Source organism: Lycorma delicatula, chromosome 8 (assembly GCF_047948215.1).
Source record: "Lycorma delicatula isolate Av1 chromosome 8, ASM4794821v1, whole genome shotgun sequence".
Classification (NCBI taxonomy): Eukaryota; Metazoa; Arthropoda; class Insecta; order Hemiptera; family Fulgoridae; genus Lycorma; species Lycorma delicatula.
This window is the reverse complement of record NC_134462.1, coordinates 46,846,496-46,859,434: the sequence shown is the minus strand read 5'-3', so window position 1 is coordinate 46,859,434 and position 12,939 is coordinate 46,846,496. Positions and strand designations below refer to the sequence as shown.

The following is a 12,939-nucleotide window of genomic DNA, read 5'->3' as shown; positions in this document are numbered from 1 at the left end:
TCTCCGATTGTCCATCCATACTCCTAAGTATTTAATAGCCTTCTGAATTTTCACTTGATACTCTCCCATCCGAAGAACAATCGGGGATAGTCTCCTTCTCCCTGTCGGTACCACCGCCCCTGTCATTTCTGGGCGCAACCTAAGCCCCTTCTCCACCATCTATTCTTGCATACCTTCCCAATGGCAAGTCTCGGTCAATTCATCTTCTGACCTTGTCGTAACCAACATAGCGAGGTCATCCGCAAAAGCAGCCATAGTGACACTTGCAGGGAGATCCACACCGAGCACCCCATCGTATACGATGTTTCACCCAATGAAAATCAGCACAGACCCCTGCGGAACACCACACATCACCTCAAAACTCATTCTCCTACCTCCTATAATATAGGTTAAAGACTATACTATTATTGGGTTGGATTTCAATTAACCGCACATCTCAGGAAGGTCGACTTGAGACTACAAAACTATACACTTCATTCATAAATATAATCCTCATTCATCCTCTGAAGTAATACCTTATTGTGGTTCCGGAGGCTAAGCAGAAAAAGGAAAAGAGAGAGAGGCGACAGCAACTGTATGTCAGTGCTACACTAGCGCTTCTTGTGGTAAGAGGAGGTATACTGCGTCACTAGTAAGTGACGCAGTATACTCACTTATCCACTAGTTTATTTAGAACATTTTTTGAGGTTGGGATGTGAGTTTGCAAAAAAATTTTTTTTTGAAATATTATTTTTTAATTGTTAACAAATGTGCCTAAAAGAAATGAGACCTCAATTAGCAGAAATCTCGAATACTGAGGATGACCTTGCTCTACAGACTCACCCCCTTTACATTTTAAGTTGAAAATTTAACGGCACCACATATATAGAAGTAATCTCACCAAGTTTGATCCAAATCGGTCGAGAATTTCTGAAGATATAAATAAGGTAATTTAGAGAGCGACACCGAACACATACTTGTACGTACGAACATCCGGAAAATTCCCATCCGGTTTTTTTGGATATTTTGGGTTCCTTAGGAATGATCTGGTGAAAACCGTATATGCCCAAATTGGACCGATTACCATACACCTTCTATGGCTACATGTCTGCTATAATCCTAGAAGGGAAAGTAAATATGAATAATTTTATTATATATTTTACAGAAAATTTGATAAAATCAGGCTGATTTAATTTCTAAAAATTTTATACCACTAAACTAATTAATCTTTTCGCCACTGATCATAAACATATCGAACGTTGCTCCCCCTCATTTTTATTTTTATAACAACAGTACACCATTTCATTTTTATATTTCATAGTATGAAATTGTTCATTCTGTTTAATATTACACAGTTTCAGGTGATAGCTAAAATGAATACGTATAGGGAAAACAATCCTAAAGAAAAATTAAAATATTTAACTATTAAAATATTCAATATTTGTTTTATATGTATTTGTAGTGAGTTTTCTTTTAAGAAAAATCTTTATCTTGTGTTAGTTTAAAACATGATGGAATGAACTTGGTTGGCAGTCAATTCAGGTGGAGATTTATATGTATTAACTTTAAAAAAAAACTATAACCTTAGTTAAAACCATAACAATACTATTTTATTTCAACTTTTTTTTTACAGTAATATTGTATTTTTAGATTTAAGTGCCTTTATATTATTAAAAAAAATTAAATTATATAAATTGATTTTTTTAAAAAGTCTTTGTAAGTTTTGTTTAAAAATGTTTGTTTACGTTTAATTTTTAACTTTCTTGTACAAAGTAAAGGAAGTATTGTGATCGTGAAAAGTTTCAGTTTTCAAATTTCAACGAAAATATCCATTTTGATCACCCCTGAATCCATTTTGACTAGTTTCGGCGTGAACGTACGGCTAGTTTCGTACGTATATATCTCGCATAACTCAAAAACGGTTAGCCGTAGGATGTTGAAATTTTAGATTTAGGATTGTTGTAACATCTAGTTATGTACCTCCTCTTTTGATTGCAATCAACTGAACCAAAAGTATCCAAAAAAGCCGAAAATAAACAAACAAAAAAATGGATTTTAGACTTTTTTTTTAGTTGCGGTAATAAGCTCTCATTGAGAAATTTTCAACGATGTATCATAAGTGGTACTTATTTTCATTGGTTCCAGAGTTATAGCCAAATTACATTTTAATAATGAAATATTTGGGTCTTAAAAGAGGAAGGCACATCGACTCGAATCAGACTTAAATCTCCTTTTTTTACCTGTTTTTTTTTTAATTTAAATATATTGATTTATTAATCATTATGAACCTCTGATTGTAAAAAAAATTTACGATAAATAATTCAGTAATAACAATAAAAAAAAATCAGAAGTTATTAATGAACTAAAATTTGATGTACTTTCCATTTGAAAAAAATGTGTATATGTAATTTAACAGAAGTACAAGAAAGTCATGCGGTGTCCACATCAGGTCTTTATTTATATTTATTTCTATAAATTTCTTTATTAACTACTACTGGCAATGTCTGTTTGGTAATCGGAATGCTCATCTACCAAATTTATTTTTTGAAAACGGTTCATGATCATTTTATTTGATATTTTATTTTTAAATTAAAGAAAATTATTTATTTTTAAAGCAATTCCTATCTCGGAAATATTATTTTAAAACGGAATATTTATATTATTGTTATTTTAATTATTAAATATATTCCTTTTTTTCGTTACTGAATATTTATGAAGTTAAATGATTTATCGGAGTAAGGGAATAATGAATTTCATTTTAACTGTAGAAATCAAAAGAATGAAAAAGGAAAAATACTAATGAGGTTTCTTATATGCGGGGGATTCCAATTTTACAATCGTAGAAGGAATTTTGCCAAGCGATTTGTTAGTTTATCGTTTGCTTTATTCTTGATTTGTTTTACGATTTATTTCTTTTATTGATAAATTATCTCTTTTAATCTGTGAAAAAACACATGTTGAATTTTATTGTAGGCTATTTTTGTTTCAGTCATTAGGTCATTATCATGTTTATTAGAATTTAATTTTGAATCAATTTATTCCATATTAAATAAAACACCTGCCGTGTTTCTTTTTTTTTAATAAAAATATTTCCGTATTTTTGTGCTTAATTAGTTCACTTTATTATTTGCTTATTTTAATTTTGTACTCAGTTCGGTGACCGACATTTATATATATATATATATATATGTATATATTTCATTTTATAGATAAAATGCATTAAAATACTTTAATACTAAGCGATTGTATTTTATCGCATAAAGTTAAAAGTTCTGTTTACTTTTTACCACCACGTTAATTAATAAAAAATTCTGAAATATAACTTTTTAAAATTTCATCTCTACTTTAGTACAGATATTATTAGTAACTTATTTATTAAAAATTAAATCACAAAAAACCCGACCAAAAATTTACAACATATTAATTTGTTTAGTACGATATTATGAACTATTGAAAAAAGATAAAATATCAGAAGTTATTAATAAAATAAAATTTTATGTACTTTTCATTTAAAAAAAAAATGTGTATATGTAATTTAACAGGCGTAAAGGAAGTAATGTCATGTCCACATCAGATTTTTTAAATATGTTTTTTTCAAAGTATGTAAAATTGTTAGAGTATTTTATTATTTTTAATTTGCTGTACGTTCTTGTATATTCTTTTTTTATTCCTATAAAATTGCACAGCTTTTTTTTTAAATTTTAGCAGCTTTTCATTACTGTTCGTTGTGTTTTTTGGTTTTTCTCTGAATTTTGTATAGCACTTGTCTGTGGTAAGTTTAGATGGATTTATTAACCGTGTGTTACTCATATAATACACGGAGTAACTCTTTAATTTTTTATGATTACTAATATTAAAGTATTATGACGTTTCGTTGTACTATTGTACGAATCCATAACTTGCAACAACTTTTTAAAATACTATTTTGAAGAGATTCTGTTGTTTTTAGCGTTCTTAATATTCATATTTCGTTATCACGAGTGCAAATCTCGGTACATATTTTTTTAAATGGTTTGTTTTCTAATTAGAAAATTTGCATTTGAAATACGCGATTTTTTCCACATCAAAATTAATTTTTTTGTACAAAGTTGTTTCTATTATCTAAATTTTATCCATTTTATTTATATAAATTGCATTGCCTAAACTGAAAATTCCTTTAACTTTGAACACATTATTATATTATTCACATATCTAAATTTAAATAACTATTAATTTCTCCATTAGTCACGTTTCCTTTTTTTTTATTATATTTTATTTTTAGAACTAATATTTCTTCATCAAAAAAAAAAGAAATATTCGATGTTACGGAATACAGTTTTTAATTCCCTTGTCGGAGCAGAAATAGAATAATTTTATATCAAATATGTGCTTGTACGAGAAAAATTTACTGCTTTTTCTAAAAAAAAACCGCATTGATTACTGTTCATGCGTAAAACATGTCTCATTTCATTTCATAACTGATGATACACTAGGGTAATACAATTATCTGTCTGCCTTCAGTTTTCTCGTTTATAATAAGGCGAATTTTTCTTTAAATTTTAATAATAATTTAACATTCCTGTTACGTAGTTCATTTTACATACAAGGTAAAAAAAAATGTATATATATATAAACGATATAATAAAAATGTTTTCATAAAGTGCATTAAAACAAAAACGTAATAATAACAATAATACTACGTTCAACAGACTTTCTCATCGCAGTATCTCCCAAACTCTATTTCCTTAAAAAAATGCATCTTTCCAGGAAAGTTTTACTGAAGTTCTTGGTAATCGGTAAGAAAGTTTTTTTTCAGAAATTCTCCATCAATGTTTAAAATTTGGAGTTTCACTATTAATCTATTAATGAAAATTTCTTTTCTTTCTCATTCTTGAACATAAAGAAAACAGAAACTGATAATTTTGATTTATTTTAATTGTTACACTTACTATACACTTAATGCACTTACTATGCACGCTTAAAACAAATTTCAATTATGATTAGTAATAAATGTGCTTAAATAAGATTTATAAATCTGTGAGTGTGAATTATGGCTATACATATTTGAAAGTGTGAATGTTTGAGCTCGTATATGGCAACGTGTATATTTGGTTGCGCGATTAATACTGCAAGCTAATGGCCCTAGTATTCTCTCCCTTTTCAGCTTGATAAATAAATCCTGCAACACTAATATTGGAAAAGTAAATAACAAGTAAATAACCCAAGCTGAATATCAATACGCATTTCGAGTTTTATGTTATCTTTAAAAAATTTCAAAGCTCAGTTTATCAACAATAATTTGAATAATTTTGATTAAAATTAAACAAATATATATTTTTTTCGATAAATAGAATACTAAAATATATACATATTTTCATATTTCGTAATCTTTCAGTTTTAAACTAATATCATTATTGTCTAACATTTTAATTATAAAAATAATTTTTCTATAAAAAATTGCATTATAAAAAAAAAGGTTAAAAACAATAAAAAATGCTTTTAAAAACAGCTAAAAATAAAATAAAATATAATTATGTTTTAAATCTCTACTTTTTTACGTGTAGATTTCTATTAAATGTTGAAAAATCTACCTAATACTCTTAAATGGGTACCGATTTCAAAATATCATTATTAAAAAACAATTCAATGATACGGAATTACTTTTTAACTTTTAATTAATCACCGTGTGATTTTTATTCTCAAATCTTTTTTGTTTAAGTTTTATTTCATGGTAAAAGTTTAATATGAATATTCCTCTAAAAAAAGAAGTTAGTATGAAAAAACCTCACAAAATATAAAAACATGAGAAATAAATTGGTAAAAATAAGGAAAAGGAATTCAGAAAACAAATAAACAGGGTATTCCTCTTCGGAAAGAGGAAACATGTACAACTGTTGAAATTTCAAATGAGTTATTATATTATAACAATCAGGATTAAATAATCATCACATGCATATTTGTAGGTATAAATTTATGTATGAAAATTATTAATGCAATTATTCGTTAAATTTTATTATATAATACATTGTAACAATTTTATTTCAGCAGTTTATACATAATGGGTAAAGCTTGCTTGCCAAGTATTTTTTTTTCACAGAGAAAGAAGTTATTTTATTTTAAAAAAAAATATATATTTATATTAAATTGTTGAAGATAAAATGCATCTAATGCATTTATTTAAATTAACCCATGAATTCGCGAATTGTTTTGCATATATTTAGTATTACACACTTCTCCATCGATTTATGCAGCGTCTTCGGTAATCCCTGATTTTTTAATCTTTCCAAAGTTCCTTCGATATGACTCTGGTACTAGACATCACCAGTGGTGATACAGACATTGATTACATATTCCACAAGGGTTCAACCTCAATAGCCATTTGTTCGTATTTCTCCTTATTTTCTTCAATAATAGAAATAAGGTAGTTGTTGAGGACGGCGATATTTATGAGGTACTTACACACCTTTTTACATTATCAGTTAAATGATGTTTAGTATATTGTCATTTATAGTGCTATTACTCAGTATTGCTCTATTGAATTGCAACTTAAAGTAATCATTTTCCAATATAGAAAATGGAATGGAATATACATTTTTTGTGTCATAGATTGGATCGAGTCAGGCAGCCGATAAAAATCTGGAAGAACTGACCCCAGATAATTGTACGGACATATGTTGATGGATAAACCTGAATGGGATGCTGCAGCAAGTTTCGTGTCTGAACGTATCGGAACGAAGGAGGCAGACATCAGGCTCTGAAGCGAAGTGTAGACTGGATTAGAAAGCGTGAGATAAGACCTGTGCTCAGGTGAAGATACGGACCGGAGAGCGAGGGGGTGAAGGACAGTCCCCTTCGGAGCCGTTGTTCGTCCGTGCTTGCATGGATGGGCGGCGGTGTTGATGCACGGGAACTCTGGATCTCCTGAGCTCAATGACACCTTCGGGGGTGTGTAATGCTTAAATGCGGATCTGGCACCGGGAGGAGAGGATCGGTGAAATATGAGGTTTAGTCAGTAGGGTGCAGGCACACATACGCACAACAATATCTTGTGGAACCTGTTGGCCATCCCGACACTCTGCCCGTAAATGGGGTTCCTCCGACTCATCGAAAAAATAATATAGAAAATGGAGCAAAACTGTAGTAAGGTTCTCATACAGATATAAGTTCACTTTTCTTGAATACTTGGTGTATTATATGGGGTAATTTGATTGTGCCGCCTTAGGTTGTCGGGTTGAACATGAAGTCTGTATACTGATATTACGTGGTTGTTACTTTCCGCTACCTGGTAATATCGCCTGTACAAATTGTCAGGAAGAGTGGGTTTACCTACAACAAGCTTAATTTAATTCTTTGTGCATTCACTTGATCCTAATTACAATAATAAATCCCTTTGTATTTACACTCAGCCGGCTGTTGGATGATTGTATTTCCACAAATTCTTGATTTAGAGCGAAATAATGCAAATTATCGATTACATTGACCAACAGTCAATCCGTATTCCTCACTGATCTATTCTGGACTGTGGAACAACCTCTTGTAAAGAATCAACAGAACTGCTCAGATTCAGTGGAATGTAATTTCTATTGGTTTTAACTATTCTCTTGCACAGACTGTTGTTTATGAAAACATTTAGACCGTCAAAACGGTATATGGATGAATTACTGTTCCTTATTCTACTGTTGACCATAGACTTAACTCTAATTACTTTCTAACTTAATTAGAATTTACATTAAACATATCTTCCATTAATGATTACAGAATAAAAATTATTGCCTTCCACGGCAACCCACTACCAGAACGGATTTATTTTTCCCAGTTAAAAACTGCATTCATTGTTATCCTGGTAATTTAAGAACGAATTTACCGATTTCAATATGATCTTATCGAAATTATAAAATTGTTACTCATTAAGAAAATCTTTTGTTTATTTAAAAAGCCGAGATTACTAAATTGTTATTCAAAAGTCACTTTAATTTAGTTTTTCATATGATTGAATTTTATTGAAAGCTTCTCCTGGGACTGGTCATCGATGAAAAGCATTTTTTCTCTCATATGCGTAAACCTACTGATCATATTTGTCTGTCTGTTTGTGTAGATTATTTGCCAAGTGTGAAAACTCTCAAGATTGATTAATAGAAAGTACGTATTGTTATTATTTTTGTATATTTAACTTAGATCAGGTGTGAGTATTAGAGAGAGAGAGAAAGAGAGAGAGAGATAAGTTGAGGGGGAGATAATGAGAGGGGGAACATAAAATAGAACTTAAAGAACATAGATTATAAATGCTAAATAATCTTTTTTATATTTTATAAAACATTTGCAAAATAAAAACAAAAAACAATTTCAAAATGTACGGTAGATGAACGAGAAATTCTCTTTTAACGTAATGTTGCACAATTCATAAAAAAAATTACTACAAGAACATTCACCGCTTAATCTAAACGAAAAAATTCTATAACTCTTAATCCTTTACTAAACAGTAAATAGAGTAATTTAAAATTTAATGGAAAAATAAAAATAAAAATAAGTACACAAAGATAGAAAATGATGAACTTCAATGTAAAAGAATACACTTAAATAAAAAGTGGTATAGAAGCTAAAGTAATAATTTTTGCTTGAAGCAGTGTTGAAAGTAGAATAGTTCACAAACATGTAAGGGTTGCTTATGTGTTTATATAGGCTGCTAGAAGCAATCTTACTATCTGAAATAATAATGCTGTTGTGATGTATATAAAAGGATGGAGAAGGGGTTAAAATATTTACCTCCTCATCTTATCACCTATACACCATCAGACAACACACAACTCCATTTATATCATCTATAACATATTTCACTTCAAGAACAACCTTGCTTTAAGAATATCATTTTTTTTTACCTACTTTTAATAACTGATTTTTTTTTGATTTTTCAGTCTCATTTTTTACAATATTATTAGAATATAATAGTTACTGCTGACCTAAAATTAAATGATTAAATTATAATTAGATTGTTGTCAGGAATCGAACCTGATACCAATCGATGAATATTTACTCTGTTTGATAAAAAGCTACTCTCACTCATTGGTAAACATCCCTTAAGAGAACGACACATTTTGCATATATTATATGCATTGGTTGTAATATTATAACCAAAAATACTATCCAACTATTAAAAAAACAAAAAATCATTCTAAAATAAATAAACATGCTAGTTAAATGATTTCATCCATCAACGATTTCTTTGTAATATTACAAAAAATGTTCCAAAATAAAGAAGCATTTTACTCAAGAAAATAAAAATAAAATCCAGTATAGTGTATTCTTATCCTAATCCTATACAGATAGTTCTACAGGATTGTATAGAAAAAAGATTTTAAATGTTAATCTAATTAATGAATGATATATACGTAACTAATTTAGTCTACGCAATCAAATACCGTTGAAATAAGCCATATATTAATATAGATAATTAGTCACAAAAATGTATGTATATAAACTGTTGTAGAACAGTAAGTTTACGCGTGTGTGAGAAAGAATGTTTTTTATCGATAACCATTCTAAAGGGGAGCTTTCAATAAAATTTAATTTTAATTTGAAAAACTAAATTAAAATTATTTTTGAATTACTAAACTCGGATTTTTAAATAAATAAATTTTCTTAAGAGTTTTAAATTTCAATAAAATCATACCAAAATCGGTAAATTCGTTCTTAAATTATCAAGATAACAATGAATGCAGTTTTTAGTTTGGAAAAATAAATCCGTCCCGGTAACGAGTAGTCGTAGAGAATAATAATTTTTAATTTGTAATCTTTATGGTTCGTTATTACAGGATATATTTTATGTTAAGTACTAAGTTAAGTTAGAAACTAATTAGAGTTAAGTCTTTACGTGTCAACAGTAGAGAAGGGAACAGTAATCCATATATTTCGTCGATCTAGGTTGTACTCCTATGCGTTAAAGTTCAACCCTTGAGTTAACAATTGTAATTGACTTGTAAGCTGAATAGTTTACAAGTTTAAAATGTAGTTCAATTTTTTTTTTATGAATATGACAAGTACGTAGCATAAATTTATGTCTCTTAATTGAAAAATCGTTAAAATGGTGAGAAAAACTAATTTCTCATTATTAATATTATTAATAATAATAATTAATAATAATAATTAATAATAATAATAATAATAATAATAATAATAAAATATATGAATTTGTAGTTAAAATGAAACATACAAATAATTCGACGTATCGGCAGCAAAAATAAAAGTTGTTTTGTATGAAAGTAATGATGTTCATTGTTAAACCATTACCTGTAGTAAACAGAATGAAGATTTCGCTTCGAGGGTTGAATATCACTACTTTAGTAGGCTTGGCATGCTGATGTATAAGTGCGGAGCTAAACTCTTAGGTTCACCAGAAGTAGAAGAGCATGCTGTGGCGGTTTTAGGCTAAAATCAGATAACCATACATCCCAACCCCGTACGGGAAGACACCCTCCATGTGATGGTTTCAGTCACCACACCACCCCCTCTGTACCTAGCCCTTATGGGCTAAGTACATCTAGCCCATAATGGCCTCCGGTTTACCGGAGGTCATCTTCAGTACCTCGGCAATGACATCTTTCAGTCAAGCCTCAGCCAGGATGCCACCGATGCGAATGTCATAAGCGACATTTCCATCGGTATCCTACTAACTAATATAAACTTCAAACAAAACACATCTAACCAAATCTCAAGCAAGACTGAATAACTTTCTAAGAACGAAGGAACTGAACACTTCCTACTCGAAAGGCAAAAATGAGTTCGAAATACAACAAATCAATAAACGCAACACTAAAACACTAACAAAAGATAAAAATAACAAAATAATGTAACGTAACAGTAAAATAAAACAAACACGAAAAGCAGACAAATCTTTATCCAAACAGAAACAAATACAGCAACAGTTTAGCAAACTATAAAACAAAATAACAATAAAACCGAACATAAACACAAAGAAGAAAGTCCAAGTGGAACATCACACCCCTTCAGCAATTCTTTCCTTCGCCAAATATGCAATAAAACTTTACATCACCCATTCGACCAATTAACGGCTTTTCCATTTAACACAGAGATCAAGTATAAACATTATAATATCAAGCCGACAAACGGTCTCCTTGCGCATTAAGTCATACCTAGCACATTCATATATCTCATGATAAGCATCGTCAATAATCCGCATTGTGGACACATACCAGAGTCCGCCAGGCCGAATTTCTCTAGTCTGTCCAGAAAAGCGCCATACCCTGAAAGAAATTGCGTCACATACTTGTTCTGGTGTATCCAAGAGGCGTCCAGCAAATTAACAACCTTAGGGAAAAGTTCATGCGTATAACGCTCACACTCTATCTCATCCCATCTGGCCTGACACAGGGCGACACCATGCTGTTCTATTTCCTTTCTCCGAAGTCAACTCATCTGACTTCTTAGCAACATAACGCTGTTGCCTCTCAGACGTAATGAAGTCTATCGATTTCGATAGACACGCCTGCGAACACCGAGATCACCTCCCGTGAAATTGTACGGTAACCATCCGTTACCGTTAGCAATATAAGGTGTTCAGCCCGTAATAAAATATGCCGATAGCTTTTAAATTTTAAACCCACCGGGTTGATGAGGGAACGCGTCTTCTCAAATCAGCTGATTTGAAGTCGAGAGTTCCAGCGTTCAAGTCCTAGTAAAGTCAGTTATTTTAACACGAATTTGAATGTTAGATCGTGAATACCGGTGTTCTTTGGTGGTTGGGTTTCAATTAATTACACATCTCAGGAATGGTCGACTTGAGACTGTACAAGACTACCCTTCATTTACACTCATACATATCATCCTTATTCATCCTCTGAAGTGTTATCTGAAAGGTAATTACCGGAGGCTAAACAGGAAAAAAAGAAAAAAAGAAGCTTTTAAATTTTAGCATATCCGCCCAAACAGTCGCCGAATGTAGCATAATTGCCTCGCAGACGCTCTAATACAACATACTCATAGTCTTAAAATTAAGACCTCAATCAGGATTGACCACACGTCGAATTCCGAAGAAGACATTATTGGTCTTCCCTGCGACGTATTGAAGGTGCTTCTTAAACTGGAATTTTTCATCAAGAAATATCCCGAGATACTTTTAAGCCTGAAGATATCTAATACATTGGCCTGACATCGATACACGGACTCGCTGCCTCACAGCCAAACGGCCTTTGAAAAGCATCATCTTGATCTTCTCCGAACTAAACTTCATCTTATGTTCTTGAACTCATAGTTCGAGTAGTCTGCATGCTTGAGTGGCTCGGAATTCAACCCCCCTCCGCGAATTTCCTTCGACCACGGAACGGAACAGAACGCATGAATGGCGGGAGTTTCAATGTTTCTCCCCACAGATCGCAGAGCCTGGACAATATCTCTTGCTACTGTATTTTTATATTATCGGGCGGGTTTCATGGGTTATTTAGTGGCGGTTATAAATTTTAAGTTTTATTTATGGACGGATCTGGTAATTTTCGTTCCTATCCGTATGGACCAGCGTGAAATTTATTTACTGGGTCTGACCGTGGAGACTAAGCGTTTGAGCCTAGCACTCCCGGCGTGATTCCCCTTCAGTCCATCCGCTGAAGTCCCTCCGGCACTAGCACCTCATGGGCTAGCAGGAATACGCCTACCGGGGCCCTAGTTATTTGGAGGGAGCAATACGCCTCCTTCTTCGGAGGGAGTCGCATGTGCTGACTGAATTAAATTGTGGTCTCCCGTTTAAAAATATTAAATTGTGGAAACCCGTACTGATTATCCATTAATGAACCGCGCGAGGTCAACCTTTCATTTAGTCGAAGGTATAGAACCTTTTAAAAGATCTTATCAATAACCGGCAGTAACGTCAATGGCCTATATGTCGAACAAACACCGGGATCCTTGTCGCCACCTTTAAACAATAATTTCACAATCCCCTTGTTCCAACACAACGGGAAGTATCCTCCAAACAAG

General features: G+C 31.4%; 1 protein-coding gene across 1 annotated transcript in view; it reads right to left on the bottom strand.

The window, feature by feature from the left end:
- Window positions 1–255, bottom strand: part of LOC142329231 (protein scabrous-like) — a 111,731-nt gene extending 111,476 nt beyond the window's left edge. The window contains exon 1 of the mRNA XM_075373638.1: window positions 212–255. Coding sequence (XP_075229753.1) covers window positions 212–255 — 44 coding nt within the window. The remainder of the gene's footprint in view (window positions 1–211) is intronic.
- Window positions 256–12,939: the final 12,684 nt, after the last annotated feature.